General features: G+C 41.3%; 1 protein-coding gene across 1 annotated transcript in view; it reads right to left on the bottom strand.

Moving 5' to 3' along the window:
* The window catches only part of LOC121181411 (xylosyltransferase 1-like), a 71,359-nt gene extending 62,799 nt beyond the window's left edge, over positions 1–8,560 (bottom strand). Inside the window, exon 1 of the mRNA XM_041037365.1 lies at positions 8,270–8,560. Within this exon, the coding sequence (XP_040893299.1) occupies positions 8,270–8,560 (291 nt within the window). The remainder of the gene's footprint in view (positions 1–8,269) is intronic.
* Between the last annotated feature and the right edge of the window lie 17,569 nt (positions 8,561–26,129).

Raw genomic sequence — 26,129 nt, 5'->3', positions numbered from 1 at the left:
GCAGTGGACCATGCTCAGTGTCATTAGTCTGTGTGGGTGTGATTACATGTTCATGTGCATTTGCGTGTTACATGTGGATCAGTGTGTTGCATGTCAACGTAGCAGCACTGCAGCGATTTTAGAGAAGTGGGCAATCTACCGTATGCTTCCGCAACGACGAGGCTGTCAAGTGTTTTTCAGTGTGATGTGACCATTATGGTTCAGAGAAAAAAACTCTCCATACTGTCTGATGAGCCCCTACAGAAGCCTACTCATGGTGAATGCTGCAGGGGCGACAATACTGATGCTTTAGATACAGCACACACTGTGATCAAGGCTGAAAAAGCAGTAACAAAAACGTGTGTACAATTGTTGCAACGTGCAATCTGAATCTTTTTTTTTTTTTTTTACAACTCATTGTCCCTCTGCTTGCTATAAATAATGATTAGTATCAACAGTGGTTTTACTGTAGCTGCTGTAATTTCCATCTTTCATTCTCATAGCGGATCGTTGAATTCAGAAAGTATATTTGTTGAATATATCAGCTCAAATATGAATTTGCTGGGCATAATTAGAATTTAAACTTAACAGCTGGAAGTGAATATATTCAAATTTACTTTTTACTCATGATCTTTAAGCCCCTGAAACCTTGGTTTTAACTCGTAAAGGGAAACTCCAGCTATTTACTACTGCAGATCCACAACGTTAATGCAGTTGTGAGGGAAAGGTTAAAAATACATAATGGTCCAAATCTGTGCAGCAGAGGCAGACTTCATGTTATACACTTAAAGTCTCTTTGCCTACGCTGAGATTACCCTGACAACATCACTATGACATCATCAGGGTCATTTTCCCTTACGCCACAGCACAAACTACGAGTAACCACAGCTAGTACACTGACCATGTGGAAAATTGGTGGAGTTCTCCTTTGAGTTTTTCTCTATAACGTTAAACATTAATGAAAAAAATAAGAACCAATCAAAGTTAAACACTGGAAAAATCATTATTGTTTATTATAATAAGATTAATATTCCAAAACTGTGTGTGAGCTGTTTGTGTGTGTGGTTTCATCAGATTTGATCGACGGTACTGGAAACATAAATGAACAACCTCACAACCGTCATTAGATTCAGATCGTGATTGGTGCACAGAAATACGTGACATCAGCTTTTTCCCAACCGACACAAACCAGTGAGGAGATAAAGGACAAAAACAAAGAAACAGCAATTTCCTGAAACTGTTTCTACTTTGTCAGATTATTTTGTGTTCATGTTGTGAACCACTGCTAATAATAACAAGCTGATTGAGAAAATAATTTTTCCGGGGCTTTAAATTCAGTTTTCTTAGTTCAAAAGAAGTTTTTCTTTTTCAGTCTAGACTGAGCTCTCAGACACATGCTGTGCTCATGGGCTTAAACATAAAATCCCAATCATATGGCTTTTGGAGCCCTGAGTCTTTTATACCTAAAGACCCATTATTATGTCGTATCTAAAACTAACCCCAGTGGCTACTGGAAACTACAACTACAACTGCCTTTTTAGTTAATTCTTTAAATAACATTTCTTTTTATTGAGCCGTTTAATGTGAGATCATGATCAGTGCAACATTATGTAATTCAAGTAGAGAATTTCACAGTGGTTGGCACTAATCTCTTTTTATAAAATACGGTAGATCTATTTAAAGGGATAATCCTGAAACTACTAAACAGCAAGGGAGTTGAGCGATTGGCCTAATAACCTCTCCATATGGTGATGGTCTAGTCCAAACCTGTGGGTGTGTGTGTGTGTGTGTGTGTGTGTGTAGCCTTTTAGCTCTCTGCTAAATATTAACATGGACCCAACTTCCCAGCCTCATCTCCCTTCCTCTCTCTCTCTGTCTCTCTCTCTGTGTCTCTCTCTCAGAGCTGTCTGCTAAGCCTCTTACCTATGGGATTATTGGCAACGCTAGGTATTTTATAGCTTCATTCATCTGGATGATGCGTTATTAATGCGTTGGGGAATGAAACCATCTATAACAGCGGCCAAGGATGATGGGAGGATGAGGGGAACACTGTCTTTTGGGGGGGTGACACAGAGCGTCGACACTGAGTGATGCAGATCTAATTGGTGGTAATGGTGAGGTTTGTTTGAATAGACTTGACAGGAGAGAGATGAACAGTCGTGATCTTTGATTTTTCAGTTTTACAGATGAGGAGTACAGACGCATCAAGCTGAGCACGAAGCACACACACAGACATACAGGACATTGTGATAGTAATACAGGACGGTAAGTTGAGTGTTTGTTAAGCTCCCTTCAGACATGCACATCTCTCTGTAAATGCACTGTCACAAAAAACTCTGAGTTGATTTTCTTTGAAGGTCTCTAGCAATCTCCCCACTTTGCCCCTTTCAGACACAGTATCTGTAAAGTGTCCATGTTCCTATATCTGTGAACATAATGGGTTTTGGCTTTCAAACATTCAGACAGGTGACAACGGGAAAGAAAAATCTGAACAAGTGAGTGGAGAAACATAACACATGACATGAGGGGTCACATATGCTGTGGCCTTCACAGTCACAGACGTAAACTCAACCGAAAGTGAGAGGAGGAAGGAAGAAGGAAGGAGAAGTTACACAACACTCTGCACCACAATCATCAGACCAGCAAATGAGTGATTATCTTTGGTGGTCATCTCTCCAGTGAACTTTACAAACTACAGTTTCCATATTGACTGTCTTCAAAGGTGACAGCATCAGTACGGATGGAGCTGCAATACTTGTGCAAATATTGTTTTTATTTTTTTTTTATTACAATTTAGTAAGTTTTAGTTTTTCCATTAATTATTTAGTCGATAAGATATGAAATATGAAAAATGCTTGTCACAGCAGCGAAAAACCCAATTTATTTCATTTATAATTACATAAAGCAGAGCGACTTGAAGAGTAACTTGACATTAATCCATTCTTTTGAGTTAGTAAATTACATATACAGTCAGTTTATTACACTATCTATTGATCCTGGTCCCGTTTTATACTGTTCATTGCAACACAACAACAAAGTTATTTTACTTCTTCTAGAGAAAACCTAGTAGTTGTGTTCACTTGACCACAGAAAATATCTGTGAAAAATTTTCGGTGTACCCCAGGAATCACTATGAGGCAACATCCCTTTCTGCTCCGTCATGGGGCTTTCACACTGACGAAATGTTCAAAATAAAAGATTTGGCTGTTGAATGAGTGTAAATTCCAGTCTCATTGCAGCCTGCTGTGCTGAACCAAATTTGGCAGGAAGAGTTCTTCAAACACCCTCCATCTGCATGACTTGAGCTATTTTTATGTAGAATACTGTACTTTTTTTGTGCTCATGTCGAAGCCCCAACACACCGTTTGCTATTAACTTGATGATGCAGTTATTCATTTGCCCTATTAAAGATAATATGATAATGGAACTTGCGCCACTTTCATCACCTACGCAGGAGTCGACATAATTACCAGGATTGTGTGAGTCATGCCGACGTGTTTCATGCTTCGAGTGTACAGTATGTGTAGTATTTCTAACATCCTGACATCTGTTGAATTGTTGAGTGGCTATTCCTCCTCTTACACAAAGTCAGCAAAGAGACAGAGGAGCACAGAGAAAGAGATTGCAGCCTCTGCTGTAAACAGATTACATGGATACCACCCCAAAGAGGCCTGCAGTACATTTAGCACCTGCGGCAGAAGGAGTGTTTAGCAGGGAAGTGTCTGCGTGTGATGTTTGAGCTGCTATGGATACCCCCAACTTTCAGTCTACAAACCACACATAGTCTGAAGTTTTAGGATTCCATACTGACAATGACATTTTTGCATATGAGTGGGATCAGCTTAGTGAAATAACATAACAGGGTTTTAACGGCACACTCCATTATGATAATAATGAAATGTTATTTTTTTTTACATTGCAGCTTTTGACGAGGGATGATGTCATGCATACAAATTACTCATCAACATCAACGTGTTTTGGGGTTTTTCAATGTGTCTCTTTCAAGTCAGAGGTGCGTACTTCTTCCCCCAGGTCTGAATATGTTTTCAACTCTCTCCGACACTACGGGCACTTGTGTGTGAAATCACAACAACAGATAGATGGACTGACAGGCAGGCTATACTTTATTTTCCCCTCATTACAGGTTTTTACAGAGTAACACTTTATTGATGTAATGATTTGGACGTTTGAAATTTTAAATCACACAGCGCATCTTCTGTGTGCCTCTGGACTGTAATTATGTATGTTCAAAGGTCTGTTTAAGGCAAAATAGCTCACACTCCGAGGCGATTTACTTTTGGGGAGTGAGCAATTTAACTGCCAATTACCACTGCTAAAGTGGCTTTGCTATGATGCAAGAACCAGCACTGACAGTGAGTGGCACGTGTAATGGCAAAGGAACAAACTGCATTTGAGAAGTGTCACATAGTGGCACTTCCCACTTCTCTTTCAGTGTCAATGTGGCTACACATTCACAGACAAACACAGACCTTTCAGCCATGAGTGCTGTGTCTGCTGTGACTGTACGGCCCCTCGTCGCAGCCATTACAGTATGTGCCTGTTCCAAAAAATGAAACTAAAAAAAAAAAAAAAAAATGTCATACTTTGTGTATATGTGAGCGTGTGTGTTGCTATAAATATCTAAGTGTATGGGGGTGTATTTGTATCTAGTTGCTTCCCTGCATCTACGTACGTACATAAATTTGGATGTTTGTGTGACTCCTGGTGTGTGCGAGTGTGTGTCTGTGTGAGTCAGCACTGTGATCATGGACACAGTGGGATGAATCACATTGTGGTTGAGGTGGTGGTTGGAGAATAGACTTGTAACAACAATGGATTCCAGCAAAGCTCTCAAATGCAAAACACATGTACAGTGCAACGTTACTCGTGCTATACATGATCATAATTTAGACGATAATCGCAGCAGGGCTCGAGTGTTTACCAAGCAATTTCATTTTCAGTCTCTTTCATGTTCATTCTGACAGTCTTTAAAGCAGTTACGCCAAATATCTGAGGCTCATTCCTTTCTTAGTCAAGCTCAAAGAACAGCTTCACACACTTTGCCTGTGATAAAAGTAAGCACAGCTATATGAGAATAAGAAGGGTTTTTAAAAAGTTACACAACAGAACTAATATCCCGCTATTTATGGCCACATGAAGGAATCCCCACAGAGCTAATAGGACAAGAGTTGGACACTTTCTTCCACTTTCCACTTCTCTAATTTTTGTGTTTTCCTTTCAGAGGCAATATGAAGATCTCCTGTCAGTCACAAACTATTCAAGTAAAATATTGTATAAATTAGGTCTGCAGCAGAGCCAAGTGTACCACTGTGGGAAAATAACCGTGGTGAACATCTTCATAAACAGATATAATGTATAGTACTTAGTGGTTAAGCTTGTCATGTATGTATTATCACCATACAGTGGAACAATGTAGAAAAAAACTGAGGTAGATGTGTATTTTCACATGATTTTTAATGCCATCTCCACCACAGGAAACCATTAGGAAAACTCAGTGCAAGGGAAAAAGTGTACATTGGAGGTAATGTTACGTGTATTACCACGACTAACAGGGAAACTCTTTACAACATGTGTGAGCTGGACACCCGCTGGGCACATGGGGATCATGATAGTATGTGACTACTGCGGCAGATGGAAAGAAAATGCTGACGACCAGATGTGGAGCTTGGAGGCAGACGCTTTTCAAAGCTTTACTCAGTCTCCTGCTGAAGGTAGATGGGTTCAATTCTGGCACGCTAACAGTTTTTCACATCAATTAAAAGGACCACCTTAATAAGAACATAATTAATAATAATTGTATAATAAACTGATGTCAGGCAAAACAAGACAGACCAATTAATAAGTAGAAATTTCTGATGGGGAATCTGCAACAGGTAGCCACAGTCTGTGTGTAAAAAACCTTAATGCTCGCAGCTCAGAAAATATCATTCACGCGATTATATCAAGACATATAAGGCAGAGGAGATGAGAACAACAAGCTCTGTTTTCTGTTGGACTACAAAAGAAAACATCCACGCTCTATATCACCTTTTCCTCAAGAGACACAACAGGGGACAACCACTAATGACAACTGCAGCTCCTGCCTGCTGGGATGACACATTCGAAGCTATGCATAATGTTTCCTTCCCAACACAAGTTATCACGTAGAAATTCTGCCATTGTTATACTGTAGCTTCTGGCTCGTTCTATTCTGGATCAAAGTGCTGCTCTCTCCCCTCTCTCAGGCGTGGTGCCTCGTATAGAATCGGTTGGCGCTTATGCGTCACCCTTAGGCTGGACAACTCAGCCTTGCCAAGCCACACACATACTCTTACACACTCACACACACACACACACACACACACACCATCCACAAAGAGAGAAAGAATGAGAATGTGGTGATTAACCAGTTGAGGGAATGCGTGTGGCCGAGGGCGACCAGTTGAATGTTAAGAGTCTGGGGGCCACAGAACCGCAGAGAGCAGGTCGGCGATCTGACAGGCTGGCAGCGGGCGAGCTGACTGACTGGTGGACTGACTGGCATACAGGCTGTGTGAAGTGCCTCGGGGCGATGGGGAGGAAAGCCCTTCTTTAAAAGGTCACGGGCGCAGAATCGCTGTGTGCTTTAAGAGTGAAACACATTTGGACAAATCGGTGTTGACGCAGCGTGAATAGGTTCTGACAAAACTGATCCACAGCTGCTGTTATGACATTTATGCACAGTCCTTATAGGAAAACTACAGTAATTCCACACAACAAGAAATAATAATAACCTAAAGTGCTATAATGCAAACTCCTTAACAAGCACAGCGATGTTATGTCCCTTCAGGACCATTACAGGGATATTACTGTGATATTTAATTGGAGGATTCTACAACTGTCAAAATACAGACAACAGCCTCAAATATAACCCGTCCTTGGCATGACTTTGTGCTGTGGAGATGCCAGCAGGTGGGACAAACAGTCCTACCAGATGAAGTGAGTGAGTCACTGTAAAATCTGCGGAGGAGACAGATGATACAGTGCACGGCTCAGAGTGAATGACTGTGCGCAGAGGCCACAGTGTATCACCCTCCATCAAAGCCAGTTATCTACTGGTTGCATGGTGGCTGAAGAGTAGGATATACTTGAATGGCTGGCAGCTTTATGAAGGGAAAATGCTGCACGCTTGCCAGGAACAACTGCGTCCAATTTCTTTAGGGCAGCCTAACTGCTTGAGAGACCATGCGAGCGAGAAGCTCAGTTTTCGAGAATTTAATTCCAGACATCAGGTTGTGAAAATTAATCACATGCTGCGCGAGAAGCACTGTACAAATACAAAACCTACTTGGTGTGTAAGCCTCCAGGGTACAGGGAGCAGTGAGTGGAGTCTACAAATAAACATTTGGATTTTTGGGGATTTTTTTTTTTTTTTTTACATTTTTAGTGTGCAAAGCATGGCATTAGCTCCTCTGCCTCTGAACGGGCACAGTTCCACAGGCGATCTTTAATTTAATTTATTCATTTTGTCTGCAAGATGTTCATTATGCAGGTCTGCATGTGTGCTTTGGCTCCACAATCATATCTATCTTGACCTTTGTGTTCAATGTTGCCACTACCAATAAAACTGTTTGTATTTTCTCAAACAACAGATGACTCTAATCTGTGTGCACTCATCAAAAGCAACCCTGCAAATTAGGTTATGTTTCAATTTGGCCTCGCTCAGCCTGTGCTGCTGAGCCATGCAGCTACTGTATTTGACTTAAAATACCAAATAGACCGTGACAGGTACAGGCTACAACCCCACTCAGTGACTCTGCTATTCAGGCACCTCCACAGCTACTATCTTATGAAAGGATTTGCCCTGCCATGCTGTCATTCTGCCCTGGAGTGAACTACACGCTGAGTTCAGATTTCATACTCAGCTCTGGTATTTTAAGCTGGAGTCTGCTTTTGGAGTGCGTTCATTCAAACGGCGCAATGTGGCTCCAGTCCTCAGCGAGCGTTCAGCTGAGGATGCCCGTCTCCCAGCATCGGAGGAGCGACAAGAAAAAGGGGCCGGTTTTGCATCTGTCTCGCCTCAGACATCCTGTCATTTCCACTATGACAAAACCTTCAAGTGACAACAATCAAACACTCCTTCATTTAGAGGCCCGGCCGTGTGCTCGCCCCCCCACACAAAAAAAGCGCAAACTGGGAGACGATGTTTTTGACCTGCCTGCCAACCCCTCCGGGCTTCATCCCCGGCGAGACACTCTCTTTTTCTAGGTGCGGATATGATATGAATACATCGGCAGCGCCTCTGTCTTACCGGCTGCTGTATGTGGCGAGACGTCCCCCTCCCAGGCGGAGGAAGATGCTGCCGCCGCTGCTGCTGCTGCCGGACCCCGTGCTGGAAATAGTCGCTGCCAGCGGCTTTGTTGCCCGCGACCCGGTCCCTCTTCTCCCGCTCGCTGGAGCCTCCGTTTCTCCTGTCTTCGCCGGAGTCGAGGCTGCTGAAGTTCCACACAATCAGCGTCTGCACCAGCAGCACCGTGAGGGCTGCTATCAGGGCGGACCGCGACCGGCGGGCCAACCTGCGAGCACACAAGCCGCCAACCATCTTCGCACCGGGCTGCACGGAGCTGGAGGACCGTCTGTGGCTCTGCGCAGCGCGACGGGAGGAAGGAGTGGAAGTAGAGGGAGGACGAGGAGGAGGAGGTGATGGTGGTGGTGGAAGGGGAGGGGGAGGAGGAGGAGGGGGGAGAGAGGGGAGGGAGGCTGAGCTTCACGGCGGCGGAGGCGAGGAGGAGCGTCGAGAAGGAGAGGCACAGGGCCACCGTGTGGTGAAGCTCGGTGAAAGGGTGTCGAGCGACAGGCATGATGTCCATGTCCCCCCTTTTCTGCTCTCTGTGTGACAGAAATTATAGTCTAAATTTTCACATTTCCTAAAAGACATAAGGACCAAATACCTGCAAATGCTGAAATTTGCAGTGCCCAATATCATTATTACAAGCGGTATTACTGGGCCTCCGGGGGGTCTTGACAGACACTTAACTGATCCCAGCGTGGTGCAGCTATAGGAACTCTCGGTCCCTTGATATATTATATCCTGGGGCACCTTTTAACTAATTCATACACCCCAGTGGAATTTCTGTCTCTTCCTCTCTAAGTTTTGGAAGGATTATTTCCATTTTACACCCCACATGCAGGATCCCAGCAGGAATCCTGCAGGAAAATTAACTTTTTCTTCCCTGCTTTCCAGGAGGTATGCTACAGCTGTGCCATGGGGCTGGTAAGAATTAAGTGATTTGCGCGAAGAGAGTCCAGCATGGCAGATCATTGCCCTTGTGTGGGTTGGTCAGATTGACTGTCATTTTTATTTATTTATTTATTTTACCTAAATGCAACCCTGTGGTTCACTCTAATCGTTTCCTGAATTAGGTCTGGACCCATATTTATCAAAAATCTAAGGGTGGTAATCCATCCAATCAGTCAGGAAGTGCCACATACTGTGTTAAAATTTAGGCACAGGAATAAAAAAAGCATTTTACCTAATTTCTTTATCAAAGAAAGGCTTTACTGTTATGGATTTAAGATTTTAACTGGAGCCACAAACCGCCAGGAAACAATGTTTGCAATCAATAGTACATCTCCTCCAGTAGGCCTTTTTCACAGCAGACCTTTTCACTTGTCACAGTATGAAAAGCGTCGTTGTTACTTCAGTTCAAGTGTCGCAGTAAGTCATGACAGTGTGACAGTGACTCAGCATGAACAATAATACCAGGTCCCTGGAACTGAAGCTGCTAAATAACTCATCTTTCATTTTATTAGCTGCACCTGTGCTTTTCCTTCTGTGACGTGTTCAAGTTTAAGCTTTATTGTGATTTGCACAAACATGCATGTCATTGCATACAGGGAAACCAAATGATAATCCTCATGTTCTATAGAGAACATAAAAACAGACATAAAGTGCATGGACGTGTCAAGATGTCCTCTGTGAAAAAGGCCTACATTTGGAGAACTGAGCTGTCCCAGCATCCAGCAGGTGGCAAAAATGCACGTATATGGCGGTGGTTAGTTAATCTTTATTTAAACTGACAAGAAAATAATATACAGAAAAAAATAAAAATAAAAAAAATACACCCAAATTTATCTGCGCTATAGACATTATTTTTACATTAAAGTAAAGTTAAATGTGGCAACTAAAGTGTCTGGATATTAGAAATCTTCAAAAGAAATTAAAATTATTTCATTTCAAAGTTTTTGTATATTATTATATTTGTATCTTGAAAATGTGGGAGAGAAAAAGTTAAGATGTCAGGTGACCTGACGTTTGAGGGACTACAGATTTAGTGTGGAAATACAGAATGTAGGGCTTTTGAAATAATTGTTATATAATTTATGATTTCATTAATATATCATGTATAATTTGATATAACTGATATATAACAAACATAGGCAAAGTTATTATTCAGAAGAAAACTTCTTCTGACTGACACTGTAATCACTCCACAGTTCTGTGCCTGCACAGAAAACAAATTTTTGCAATTTAGCTTGAATTGGAAACAAGGAAATACACCTTCAACGGCGATGATTTGGCTCCCTCACAGCTGTGACTGGGTTTATTGCACCTTGGAGCTCCATCGGCACTATTCCTATTCAGTCATTGCTCTGCCACTTAACATGATTAAAAAAGATGCTACTCAAACTGGTGGTCTCCTTGGATTTGTCACTGAATAACGCATTTTTCTTGCAAACAGGAAGACAGCTTGTAATGAATCCATGTAAAAAGCCAATGCACTTTTAATACTGACTGAAAACCAAGGGAAAGAAATCCTGCATCAAGTCTACATACAGTATGTGGACGAGTCTGTTAGTCTTGCCTGCATATTGCAATAGTTAAGAAAAACTACAAGATGTCTTAAAGTGATGATTTCATTCAGACTCACAGGAGACCGCTCGCTGAGAATTTGTGTGGGAAGCTTCATAAATAACTCATGTCCCAGTCTGAGGTGAGATTATTTTTAGTCCAATCAAACTTTCAGCTCAATTCTTAGGAGTGATTCAGAGATGCTTGTTAAATACACTTCCTGAGCTCTATACATGCCAGCACCATGAGTAAGCGAGATGGAAAAGCTTCTCTGGCAGACACACAGCCCAATGTGTCACCTACACCGAGAAGGTAATTTTGCTTGGTTTGTATGTTAGCAGGATGACATTCATGCTGTTAAGCTTTAAGCCATGGGCCAGTTATAAAATGAATAAGAAATACTCCTAAGATTAATCTTAAACTTTTATTAATGAATCAAAAACTTCTTCTGTATATATTTTGTGTGCTAAAATAAACTTACAGCTAAATCTAAATCTGTGACTCAAGCACATGGGTGATGATGATGGCAGTGACTTTTGAGTGTTGTAAAATAAGGACTAAAGTCATGTCCACCCAAAATGCTCTCCTCAGGATCACATCACACAAGACCATTCATTACTGATTGCTACAGTGCAAGTTTCTTCCATCTATCTATCTATCTATCTATTGTCATTTAAACACACACTCACACACACACACACACACACACTCACACACACACAAACACACACACACACACACACACACACACACACACACACACACACACACACACAAAGACACACAAAGACACACAAAGATACACACTCACACACACGTAAACTGCTGTAAAATGCCAGGTGCACTTGGCTTGCCTGGTGGCACATGAAGATCACAGATGAGGACATCTTTCACCTTTCAACACCATTTACCCTGACAGTCTTTGGGTGTTTCCTACTGCATTAGGATACATTTTGTTCTCTCTTCAATAATTTAGAGGCTTAAATCAAGTCTTGACATTTAGACATGTTTACGTGTGGTATGCGTTCTTGATTTGAATAAGACTCAAATTATGCAATCACTAAAGACTATAATTTACTTGTATACATAGTGACCCACCCTGAGAGGAGGCTGCGGTCTATGCCAGGCTGACAACAGCACTGCTCTTATGAATAAAAGAAACTCCGCAGCTTTGGTTTCTGTTGCTGAGGCATCCAAATTGTCCTTCACATGTTTCATAATTACGCAGTATCTCTGGAGTATCAAACAAATGTCTGACAAAATTAACTTCCAACACTTAGTAAGTTACATCATTGGTCATCCAGTCAGTTGTCATGGGCTGTATTTACCAGTAATCAAGTCAATATCTGCATAACTGCTGTATGTTTCCAAAGTCATTGCTCTAATACTGTTGCTATAACTCTTATCAGCATATTTAAAGCTGCACTTCAAGATTCAATATTCTTTACTGCCATGTGTAACAAGTGCAGTGGGGTGCTTATTCCTCACTCACTCCCACAGTATCATTTGGGACCACTAAACACAAGTTATTTATGTACTTACTTAGTTCATGCACTTAATTAGTGTTTAGAACGTATGCTCCAAACACCATTTAAGTACATAAATAAGTACAATAAAAAGTGACTAGGAAGAGTTATGTGACTAAGTAAGAGTTACAATACAATGGTTGGTGGTGCAAAGAATGTAGTCAGCAAGTGCAGTACAGTGATAGTAATAGTGTAGTAAACAGTAACAATAAGGCGGTGATGGCAGAAAATGTGACACTGAAGCAACAATAAATTGAAAAGCTGTAATGATAAAGTTCTCAGTGTAACTAGAGCTCACCTTGCAATGGGATAACACCACCCAACATCTATTAAGATGTTTTAGAAACCATTTACATATCTAGCAGACACAGTGACATTAGCATTCATTTGGTTTGGTGTTTAATGGTCAAATGCTCTGCTATGTTGACTGGCTAGTTCTTAACTTTTTAGCCATTAGAGTTAGTTAAAATACAGTGGGTCAGACACATTCTTCTTTTTATTCCTGTTTATACACATCAGTAATCACATTGGAAGAGACTGATCAATAAAGTTTTGAGAAGATATACACTTTATCTATGAAGAATAAATCCCATTGTCACAATCATTTCATGATTGGTAAGAGGTAAAATATATTTTATTCCAACTTTATGGGCAACAGTGAGTGCAATGGCTGGATATTAGGTTGATAAATTGATGAATTGAGTTTGTGGGCCAGAAAACCAAACCTGTAGGTTGAAAGAGGGTAAATCACTCCATGGACCTGAGGGGAAGCGTTAGTGTCGGGTGATAATCCTTTGTGGTTTCATCACTACGAGCAACAGCTTTCACATTACATATAGTCAATCCATTCCATTGTTTATATAAAAACATTGATTGGCGCAGCTTCAAAGACTAGACACACTACTCCAGACTCACCCGATGAGGAAGCTGTAGTCCTCCCAACCCTGAGTGACAACTGTGACACAGTGATAAACAAGACCCATCGATCTGAAGGTTTTGAGCCTGTTGATGTTAGAGCTGTAACACTGGTTCGCCCAATCACTCAAAGCAGACAGCTCTGTTTGATGTTAAGGTTACAGTTTCATCCGCTTATATTCAAATGAGAACTGACGCTTTTAAAAGCTGTTGCACTGTGTGGGGAGTGTTTTTCATTTACCAAGATCTGAAACACAAGGGATTGTTACATCAGACTCTGTGTACTGATATATGAAAGATGAGACTGCCTACTCCAAGCATTTATCATTTTTACTCAGTAGTGTTGAATAAGTGATAGAGCTTTAGGCCACTAAAGGCTGCACATGGGAGAAAGGAACTATTAGCCAACATAAAGTTTCTTTCTAAAGCAAAGTTTAAAAAGGTTTTAATAGACTACAAAATAAAGGGGTTGCTTTTATGTGCTCTGTGCTCTATGTTATATGTTTATTTCTTTATTCCACCTTTAAAGGTAGACTTGGCTAACTGAGCTCCCTGCTAATAGCAAACCAAAGCTCAGAAAGCTTTGGGGCTTAGGATGTTACTACGTCTTACAACACAAAGCAACGGCAATACACTCAACAATTTATTTGATAACGAGTTTGAAAAAAAAAAAAACGCATAGAAACTCCAATGAAAGCTATTCATGGTCACAGTCATTCTGGTCTTTTTGTCTTTGCTTCAGAGCAACAAACCACTGAGGTGGATAAACAAGATTGTAAGACTGTGGAGCTAACACAGACAGTAGCTCCAGCTTTCAAATTGATGGCTGGTTAGATGTTGAATGAAGGGCAACATAACATAATTGTAGGAGGAAAGGAAGAAAATTGCTAGATGCAAATTTTGACACCAGACTAAGTTTTGCATATATCAAGCCTTAGATTGGGAAGTGAATTATATATTGTAGTGGCTCTTGAGACACAGAAAAAGAAGTTATCATTTTGAGCACCACACTGTGGTTTTCATCTTCAGGAATGCCTTGACTGACACGCAGACAAAGCATATTATGCAAAGCCCAAAACAACAGCTCTACAGGAGCCACAGGAAGATATTTCTCTTGGAGTGTGAACCGCTGACCTTGTGGATCTTAAATTGACAAGGCAATCAGACATTCCTGCCATTTTCACAATTGCATGTGGGCTTTTTACTATAGCTGTTCATTTTCAGCCTAACTGTTTGTTAAGATTATCACTGTGCACTTCTTCCGTGGCACAGAGTTAGAACAAGAAGCAACTGAACACGTTTATCCAAACTTTAGCAAAATGAGGAGGAACAGTTTGTACATGTCACCTATTTTGCAGGCTATCATCCAGCTTGGTAGGCAGGGATATGATGCTGTTGGATTGCAGCACTTGTCACAAGGCTGTGTCTTCAAGTGTTTAATCTGTATTCTCATCATACAGTTTTCTTAAACAGTTTTAGCATTTGAATTGCAGCACAAATTGCTAACTTGGTGGTATTTCTGCAGGCAAACAGAGCCTACAGAGATAAGGCTGCAGAGCACAGGCAGATAAATGTTGTGTAGAATTTCAAAATGTCTTTATATGCTCACATACACTCCAAAAATAATTGAGCATCTTATAAATGTTAATTCTTTATCAAGGAGAATGAGGGACAGGAAAGGAGAGAGAGAGGGAGAGGCTGCAAGCGAAAGAAATGTAAAGTTGTTAATTATGGCAAAGATGAGAAAGAGGCAGAGAGGATGGAGGGGGGAGAGGGAGGAGTTGCACACACACAGCCATAAATGAGAGCAAAATGAAAGAAGAGCGAGATGAAGAATGGTTAAAAGACAAAAATAGACGTAATTGGAAAGTAGATGTGAAGTTGGAAAATGGGAGAGAAAATAGAAAACATAATCAAAGCATGGCAAGTATGCCTATAGGTCTACTAAATTAGTAAAGAGCAAAAGAGAGAAAGACGAGCGTAGAGTCAGAGGAAGACAGAGAGCAGAAAAACAAAAGCATTTATGAGCACAACGTGAAGAGATGAAAGACAGAGAAAAAGAAAAACGAGACAGAGAACAGCTCATGCTCCTCTGGCAGCAGAGCCATGTCTTCCCCTCTCATTAGCTGTAGCTCTGTTGCTTAGGGGACCGAGTGGGCCGACTGTCGCCACGACGATGGTTACCATTCCCCGCGGCAACAAATGCTGATTTTAATTAGAGCCGACCTCTTTGTCACTCTGAGAGACAGACACACACACATCGACTGACCAAAGCAACTCGCTGGGAGATTCAAGCAAGAATGCAAACTGTCCCCACAAACACTCTGCCTGTGTCTTCTGAGGTAGAAACAACAGAGGGGACAGAGAGGAAGAGAGAGAGACAGATGAGCAGCCAGCTGGTGGAGTGAGTCTGGGACAGGAGGGAGAAAAACTCGGGTGGGCGCTGCACAACATGACTGGTGAAGCCTTAGGCATCCTGCTGTAGGACACTCTCATGCATTCAGTGTTTTATGTAATCCGACAGCGTGCTGACTGGAGTGCAGTAGAACACAGAGAAACACAGCAGCAGACAGGTGTCCTTGACAGCGATGCCCCGGGGGACCAGAGGGAGCCTTTTTTTCCCCACTGTGATACAACGAGACCAAAAGCAGCAGACGTGGTTCGTAAATGGCTGATGCTACTGTACATACAAGAAGGGAGAAAGATTTGTTGACTTTTTTCTTATGTAACTGCAAAGAGCTGCTAAAAAGTTCAGGCAATGTTTTACCTCTTTTCAAAGATGGCCCAGGGCTGTGTCAAAGATTGAAAATGTCACAGCCCTGAAGAGTTTGGTTCTATTTCAATTGGTCATTTGCTAAACCCCACAACAGGTGTTGTCCAATCACACTGAAGCACCTGCAACTAGGCACGACAGGCCTGAAAGCTTTGTATTTCTCCACGTCAAAACAGTGTGCATTGGATGTTAACGCTGTGATAGTATCTCTAGAGTTTGGAGGCTGATGTCTGTTAATCTGTTTGTTTGTCTGCAAACATGCAGCATTAGCTGTCCCACTCTTTATTTGGTATTGGGGAGTTTGGACTTCCCTAGATGGTGATAAGTTTGAAAATAAAAACATTAAAGCATGAATTGAACCTCTGTGCTGCTTTTTACATTACATTTTATTACATGATACTATATCTAGGCTCAACATAAACAATGCTGCATGCAGTGCTGCTTTTTCTGCACTATAGATCATCAGCAGGTGAGAAGATAGACTTTCTGCCTGGAACACATAGCTTTAGCTTCAGTATTGGATCATGTGCAGCATGTAGCCATCATGCATATTAAGATCTGGGTTGCTATTTTACGGTGAATTAGCCAGAATCAAAGAAAGGTCAGCTGGAGATAATGTTTTCAACCAACTCATGGAGTTTTAGCATTAGCATTACCGTGCATTAGCAGTTATCATTTCAGCCAACAAATTCCACAGTCCACTAGAAATGAGAAGACATCTTTTGCTAACGTCTGTAAAAAATCAAAGACCCCTTGTTTAAGAAGATTATGCCAGTTTCAAGTGGTAAATTTACTAGAAACAACACGTGTGCTATAATAGAAGGGAAATCTTGAAATGTGTAGAAACGGTAACTATAGGTAGTGGGGCTTGGCAATGAGTAAGGTCAGTAAGGGGACTTGCAGATACCAAGACAAGCTAAGATAAGTATTTATCACTGTTCTGTGTCCTAGAGCACCTTCTACAACAGTCATGGCTCAGAAAGGTCACTGCAAAGTTACTGAAAGGTCAGGATGTTGAAACAAAACATTCCCCCACTAGGTGACAAATCTTTGATGTGACAGTGCCATTTAGCCCACTGGTGACAGCTTGTGATTGGCTCATTTGGTAGCTGAGCCCAGTGATCTCAAGTCATTTACCTTATCCCATGTGGCGAGAGGCTGTATGTCAGTTTCCACCGGCACATGTGCACACGTGTATGGATGTGAGCATGTGTCCTGAGGAAATGGATGTATTCTGGGATACTAAGCTTTTCTCACATCAGACAGCTTATCCTGGAGGAACGCAGTACTTCTTATCAGGTACAAAGCAGAAATCACCACCAGGGAAAACAGACCATCCAGTACAATGTGAAGCCACAGCTTCAAAAGGGCAAACGGATAAGGAAAAATGAAGTCAGCCAAAAGAAAATTTCTTCAAGACAGTGCATCAACACTGCATGTAGTTGTCGGGGGGGGGGGGGGGGGGGGGGGGGGATGTAGAAGCATATTTGCACATCAGAGTGGTGTTTTTATGTGTTTCCTGGGATGAGATAGATTTCCGTACTTGCCACATTGAAGACTTTTAAGCGCCTTTGTAGAAGTAGTCTAAATACCATAGAAACCATTCTGGATCCCAATGTTCTCTTCAAAGACCACTGCCAAATTAGTAGAAGGTCAGCACATCATTGTTACGGATCCATAACATGTTTTTGTTGCTAGGCAACAAAAAGCCGCAGATTTGGCAGACACTTGCCAAAATACAGACATTTTTTGTCCTTTTTAAGTCAAGTGAAATTTACTGTTGAATTACTTGAACAGTAAGATTTATATTTGGGAGGTTACAACAGTACAATTTGAGTGCTTTCCTATTGATGCTGTCAATCCACCAGTGTACTTACATATTCACGAGATACTGCCGTCTGCTCCACTACAGGTTCCTCATTCAAGTCACAGATGTTGATGATGTGATGTTGAAAAAATAACCACCTGCAAAAATGAGGAATAGTATGTGTATTTCTGTTTTAAGGCACAACCATAAAGTTAATAAATAATACATTTTGGGAGCAGCAGAAAGGGTTAGTACTGTATTTCTCTTTCCTTTGTTTGTGTCCACCTGTGAGGATGTGGGATGTGTATTTAATCTTTTTCACTGGCTCACCTTTTGACTTTATTTCACACTGTTAGAAAACTTCCAGTGGCAGTGAAGAGGAAAATCAAAACTTTATGCAGAGTGAGAGCATAAATATGCACAAAAATGTTAACACATCTAGTTCCTGCAGAAAGGAGCTACTTTTTAATTTATTTCCACTAAAACTGTAGAGGTAAAGTCCTATGTGTGTTATTTAAAATGACAGATTACTCACAGCAGCATCATGTCTATGACGTCTGAATATAAAACTCACAGAAGCAGCTTTTGAGAAAGGAAATTATGACCATCAAGAGGAAAGGGCGTTTCTAGTTCATGTCCTTTTCACATGATTTAATTAGCAGTGGAGCAACATAATCACATGTAATCTGTGCTCATTTAAAAAAAATCGTAATGAGGCTCAAGTGCAAATACATCTGTGGGTTTAGTCTTGACATGCATTAAGGGCGACAGGAAGCAAGTAAAATTACACTGGTATTGTCCTTTGGAAATGATCCAATCCATAGGAAATGAACAATTTCATATTAAAAAATATATATCTATAACATTAATAACGCTATTAACACAGAGGAATCAGAACTAATGTCTGACTTTAACACCATCCAACAGAGAGTGTAGTGTGGATATATATAAATCGGGAGCAAAACGTAACGATCTGAACAGATCTGTATTACTGACCTGATATTTTTCAGAGTGATAATTGATTTGTTCTGGCTTCTTCTTTCTTCCCCTTTCCTGTCTTACTGTAACAGCTAGCACATAACAAAGCTGATCACAGTGTTTTCACTGTTGACAGCAGCAACTTGGACTACACAGTTTCAGTGAATCACTTGGTGGTCTCCCAACATGTCAACCATCAAACACTGTTTTCTGCTATATTACTTCCTTACTGGTCTGTTTGAGAGAGGAGAGGAGAAAACAAGGCTAACTTCAGATGATGTTTAACCGGTATAATGTATGTATGTATGTATGATCTACATAATATTTGAGCATTCAGCAGCTGTTGTCTGTCACTGCTCATTCTGTCTATTTGGGTTGTAATTACCCGTAGTTCCTGACTGTCACCATGATGGAGTAACACCACAGAAAGAGGGCACCTTTAAATCCAACCTTGCTCTCTTCGAGCCAGACTGTATGGATGCCATGTCATGTAAACTGTCAGTAGCATTAACCTTTGGGGACTAGTACCGCTCTCTGTAGCTTTAAATCTATTAATATTGATATTCTATGACCTTACAGCTATTCTGTTTGTCCCGAATCACTCAGTGAACTTCCTCTTCCAGGGACGCACCATTTACAACAGAGCAAATTTACCCCTTTGCACCTTCATTAAAGCATTGAATAATTTATCCTTGTCAGATCTAACCCCTCCTGTTTTTTTGCTGACAAGACATAATGTAAAGCACAGTTAAATGGGTTTGAATGAGGTCTCCATGTCTGACAGACAGAAAATGACTTTTTGCATTGACGTCTGCTCCTCTCCTCTGAGCATGAGTTATTCATATGACATGGAAGCCAGTGGATTATATCAAATGGACTGTGTGTGACCTCTATCTAAATAGGAGGATATTGGATTTCATATGTCCTGGACACTTCAGAGCCTGAATGTGCACAGTATTTCTATGGAAAGGAAATCTTCACCACACACGGTGTGGATACTTTGAGCGTAAATAAGATTTTGTTATTTTCCTCAGAGTACAGTACAGTATATTACCAGTGTGTTAAAATACCATATACATAAAAATAATTAAATTATAAAGGCATGGTTTGACATTTTGGGAAATACAGGAAGTACAAGTGCCTGGCCAAGAAATAGTCTGACACAAAACCCAGCATAAAACTACAATGTGTTATTTTAACATTTCTCTTTTTAGTACAGACCAAAGAAGTAACAACATTAGTTAATTAGTGAGCTTTGAAAGTGCTGGTAAGTGGATTCTGTTGCCTTTGGACAGAGCCAGGCCAGCTGTTTCCCCCTGTTACCAGCCTTGATGCTAAGCTAAGCCAACTGCCTGCTTCATATTTATCGTAGAGGGATCACAGTGGTGTCAGTCTTCTCATCTAACTCTCGGCGAGAAAGCAAAAACTCTTCCTCTGGGAAAACAAAATCTCAAAACATAATGCGATTTAATACAACAAAAACACAAACTGAAAATTTGCCTCAAAGGTGAATTTAACCTTGCTGACACCAAGGCTGGATTACCAGTTGGGCAAAGTGGGCAATTGCCCTGGGACCCTGGACCCTGAGGGGTCCCTACAGCAGGTTTGGCTGCTATGTCAGCTGGTTTTTGGTTATTTCATCAATCACCATTTTGTTGGGCGTTTTTGCAAGACTACAGTCCAGTCTCAACAAATGTGTGTTGTATTAATAGCTCATTTTAGGGTTGTGTCTTGTAGAGGGACTTTGTGTCACGCCAACCAACTCAAACTCAAAATCAACTCATGTTTCCGGATAAAGTTAACATGGTGAAAGGGTAAGACCAGTTCAAACAGTTACTCTTTAGTTCCAATTTATTCAGTGGATACTTCAAAGTCTTTTTTCATTTTTGACTTTTCAAAGGTTCAACTTTTCCTCCCCAAACGACACCACACAACCCTGATTTAAACCCTGATTTTCTTCCTCACATTCACTCAGCTCCAGGCTGATTCGTTTCATCTGTCTTCAAGGTTAAGAGTTTGTCTAACCATCGCCTGGACTGCAGCAGGAGCATCTCTTGCACCCTCTCTATCTTCTTTTTCTCCCATCTCTCCTCATCTCAGGAGGGGGGGGGGGGCTCCACTTTCAGCCCCAGAGCCCTTTGCTCTGAGGACAGGTGTAACAGAAGTAGTCTGTCTGCATCTTCGATCTCAGAGAACATTTCTTTCCCTTGCCGCTCCTCACAGTCCTCTGTGACCAAGCAACCTTGTTAGATTGGTAAAAATAGTAACACCAGAAATGATTTCAGAGAAGCAGGAGACTGTGTTTATAAAAAAGAAAAAAAAAAGAAGGAGACAGGTAATGAGGGAGAGAGAGCCTGGGAAATAAATGCGGCTGCTACAGAAGCCCTCGGAGCGGCCCAACTTTCAGCTGCGTAGGTGAGAGAGATTATGTTCCCCTGCTGGTTTGGCTGATTAGCAATGACCTCTGCTACAGAGGCTGCGACAATGCAAACAGCCTGTAACACACTTAGATCACAGATGCACAGCTTTATTCAAAGTGTGAAATCTTCTAATTTGAATATTACAGGCATGTTTTTTTTTCCCAGTTTGCAACTATAAATACTTCTTGTACTTTTCTGTAATGATCAATTAAAATCTGTTATTGTGGAGTTGTTCCAGGATAAATTATGCATTTTTGGGGAGATTACATGAAATCAAATGCAAAAAAACAAAATATAGTACAGATGGCTTGAAAGACAAACCCTGTCTCTTGATAGTTACAGTAAGTACAACCTTGGAGACAACATGCTTTTGAACGCTGGTGAGAAATATCACATCAATTTTTGAAGTTTCATCCAAAGTTTGGAGCGAACTTCAGATGGAACTAAGGTCAAACTTTAATGCCATATCTGATATTTTTGGCAGGGGTAGTGGTGGCACTGCAAAGAAAGCCCTGCTGAATTCAGCATTAAAACACTAATAGTTTCCACCCAACTTGTCCTCAATCAATAAGATGCCAGTGTAAGTGTTTGCTCTCAAATAAATTGGGAATTCATATGGTTTTGTTTCTCTTCCTCCTCCTCACAGCTCTCAGCAGCTGTTGTGATCCTACTGTTGGTGCTGGTGGTTAACTTTTCTGTCTGATAATGGAACAGAGTGGACTGCTTATTGATTTGTTTGTCCAGATACAAGTCAGTGCGCGCCCTTGGCGAAGCGGCGCTCTTACATTTCTTGGTATTGTGCAGCGGCCTGCGGCGTCGATGCTTCAAATTAGGGAGTGACTTGGGGGGGTTGTGTAGGAAATAGGCCACATGTCAACTAATGACAAACATTGTACATTTTCAGCCAATTTGTTTTCTTTGTGCACTTGATGAGGTCAGTGATGAATCTAATCTATGAAGTGCCTCTCACACTGACAACGAGCAATAAGTCTTTGGCAGAGAGCGCTGTATGCATAAGGTTGGTCTTCCTCTGTGAGCATTGTGATGAATGAGAGCTATTAAAGTTGATGCATGTGATTTCTGCACCATGTGGACTGCTAATATTGGACAAACCCCACAAGTTTTTGTTCTTTTTTTTTTCAGCCCCCTTTTTTTTTCTAACTTTCTGAGTCTTTGTCATGGACCCAAGAGCATCCCTCTGGTGCAGATATAAAAGTAAAGAGCCTTTACTTAGAGAAAAAAGAAAACAAGGATACAAAAATCCAAGCAGGTAAACAGAGTGCAAAGGGTCGGGCTGTGGCAAAATTAAAAAATAAAACAAAACAAAACACAAGCAAACTGAAAAACATGATCAGGCTCAAAGCAGGTAGGTAAAGAACAGAGTGCTGGAAAGCTAAGGGGGCTTTCACATCAGGGACCCAGGCCTGGATCTGAGTACACTTGATCTCAAAGTCTACCACTGTACTAAAACACAGAAGTGGACACTTGTTTAGAATGTGATGGCCAAACTATTTGACTGTTCCCATTCAAACATGGTATAAACGCTTGCTTGAAATGTCAGCAGATGAAAACATACAATTACAACTGGACACTACACACGAATCTGCAGATTTATGGAATAATTCAAGTTCATTTTAGTATGTGTTGGTACCATAGAACAACATAACAATGCTGCTTTTCTACACTGAAAGAACGACACAAACAAATCTTGCGTAGTTGACAACGTATGTGCTCTTCTTCTTAGTGTTTATACAGCCACCTACTGTATGGGAGTGTGTAGATATGCAAGTGTACTTGAGTAGAACATTAGTAATGTGACAGCTGAGCGGTGGGGGATTGGAATGGTAGGAAGCAATTGTACCTACCGTGAAACTGCCCAAAGGCACATGGTACAAAGACAATCTGGCAAAGAGCAAGTGGAAATGGATGGGTTTATTTATACACTAGGGAGCTAATGAGGGAATGGGGCACAGGTGAGTAGATGAGTGGGGAGGAGGAGCAGGTCATGTGATTATACTGGCGGGAAAGGAAGGCAGGAGGGAGTGGCAGGGTCTGACATGACAGCAGAATGAGAACATGTTTGCACCAACAACTGGAGTGAATGAGTGAAAGGATGAGTGAGCAGACTGAAAGTCACTCTTTTCCTCCATCAGAAGAAGAAGGAGAAGTTTAGCTTATCTGATATCCACGTGGCTCGGTTCCAGCGAGGGGGCAAAGATCTATTATGCGATAACTGGAGTTGCCTTTTAGCCACAGGAGTGCAGGTGCATGTGCTCAGAAGATGGCATATGGAGGTGTGTGTGTCTGTTTGCCTGTGTGGGTGTTTGAGTGTGTGTTCGTCTGTGTGTGTATAAGCGTTTGGGGTTGTGGGAGGCTTTCATCTCAGCAGTACTTTAAGGCCAATATAGCAAATAGCGCAGACTGACCAGCTGCTTGACGTGCTGTTCAACCGCCAGCGATCCCAGACTCCCTCCAGAGCCACCACTGGCTGCCTGCCCATATCTCTCTGGCTTGCTCACTCTTTCTCCCTCTCTCTCTCTCCTTTTTATCTCCACTTCTACTATTTCTGTTCCACTGTCATTCTGTTATCTTGTTCTCCTGTCACTCAATTAAACTTGCCTGTCTTTCATTTGATCTCTTCAGTCCTTTAATGTAAAAATTTGACTCACCTCCTGTTGCTGCTAAAATACCCAACGTGTTTCTGAAGATGCACATCAGATGGCTGTCTACTTTTCAGGTGCTGACTTATTTATCTAATTCTATGCTTCGGCCGCAATCATAATTGTCTTGACAGTCACGCAGTGAGAGAGGCTGACCAGTCAGTGTGGGTGGAGGCATCCTTACACACAGATTCATCCCTGTCAAGGTCCTTCTGTCCTTAGCCCATAGCCTCTGGGCACGGCTGGTCCTGTTGTCTGAGCAGATTAGCATTTAAAGCACAGCAAAACCTAGTTCAAACAGGAAAAGCTTACACACAGGCATTTGCATATGCATGTTGCAGACTGACCCACGTGTACGCTAACACAGCGCAAGCACACACGGACATGGACTGCAACAAAAATGACTACCAGGTCGCCGTGGTGCTGCACGACGCCAGTCCCTGCAATTTGGCAACGCAGGAAATAAAGAGGAGATGATTCTTGACTTTTTGACAGGTTGAACCAAAGCTGTGTTTTGGGTTGGAATATGGTTATTTGATGAGTCAGTCCAGCTGAGCATCCCTCGCCTTGGCAAATGACTCCCTCATTAATCTGACAAACAGCAGTCTATTTCTGGTCAGAGCTCTGCAGCATTTTGGAGTAGAAATTGAGCACATAATTTTATTATCTGAAACTGAGGAACAATTGGCACTTGCAAGCCTTTGTAAACATAAACAAACAACAGCTGTGTTTATGCAACTGTTGGAGTCTGTTTGGTGTATAAATGAAGTCTAGCTCAGACATAGCCATTAAAATGTTGTGCATCACATCATGCCAATAGGAAATCACATGTTAACATCAGAGACATCTATAATAGGAGCAGTAGTGGAATAAACCCAGATTTATATATTAGCATTGTGACAACAAGCCAAATTAGAACAATTAAAAGGGACAAAACAACCACAGCCTTCAAACAGAATAGATTAAAAGCATTCTGCTGTCAGTGCAATATTCAGGTGTAATCAACATATCAAGTAGCTTGTAAAGGAGTTAAAACAGTTAAACTTCCTTCCCGTTCTGAAGAGTCTCGCTTAACAGCAAAGCCAACACAGTGGACGTCTGAAGATCACAAACAGAGAAACATACATTTAGAGTTTTGCTGACTAGACGGCTTATATGTCGTCTTCAAAGGCTGAACTGTCTGTGGGTTTTGTGAAATAAATCTCTGAGTAATTATTTAATCTTTTCTCATTTGCTCTGAAACACCCACTGTCACATAAACTTGTCAGCACTTTTAAGTGGATCTGCAAGTTTTTGCAAAGAAATCTAAGAAAAAACTGTGTATATACTCTATGTCTGTAAGTTGTATAATTATTTGGTCAAAATTGGAAGTACCACAAAGAAGAACCTTTAATTTGATTTATCATTTTGCTTCCCTGGAGTTTGTGAGGGGCCATGAGTTTTTGGCTTGAACTGACAGTGTCAGGACTGCAATTTAATTGGTGCAATATCTGAGTGGGTGGGAACTAAAAACACTTTAAGAATTCCAGCAATCTGACAATTAACCTACTGGGGGTGTCAATAAAGTTAGTAAATGTTCAATACAGCAAGAAACATCTTAAATGGCACATAAAAATGCTATGTTTAATAAAGGGAAAATCACATTACCATTATCATTAGCACATCACAGAAACTGACAGCACTTGAATATGTGTGATCAGTATAAACACTACTGAAAATAAGTCCTGAAACCCTCAGTCTTTATTATTTATTTTTGGAGTGAGACCATCTCCGCTCAAAATTGCCAGCTGCGACTTTTAAGGAAGGCCGAGCGTGTGTTGCTAAATTGCTGTTGTTGTTGTCGCTGACTTTGAGGCAAGGTAATGACACAAACATCACTCAAAATGCAATTATACCCCGCCCCTTTCTTTCTGAGACCCAATGGAGTGTTAAAGTGAATGAAGGGAAATGTAGTGTGAAACCAGTGAGGCTGCATGGGCCGGGGTAATAGAAGCCACAAATGGTTGGACAGGAACCAGTTTGTCCATGAGGACAGTCTCCCTCCACCCACCCTCCCTCCATCCTCCCCTTTCAATCCTCCTCTTCTTCCTTTAAAAGTCTCATCGAGCTGACGGAGTGGGAGAATGATGGAGTGAGGACTCAGTCAAAGTCAGACGGGAAACAGAGAGGAATTGAGCGTATTTTACAAGATGACACAAGCACAGTTTATCCGAGCTGGGAGTTGGGGTGAAGTGGTTTGA

Source organism: Toxotes jaculatrix, chromosome 4 (assembly GCF_017976425.1).
Source record: "Toxotes jaculatrix isolate fToxJac2 chromosome 4, fToxJac2.pri, whole genome shotgun sequence".
Taxonomy (NCBI): Eukaryota; Metazoa; Chordata; class Actinopteri; family Toxotidae; genus Toxotes; species Toxotes jaculatrix.
This window is presented reverse-complemented; position numbering and strand designations above follow the sequence as displayed.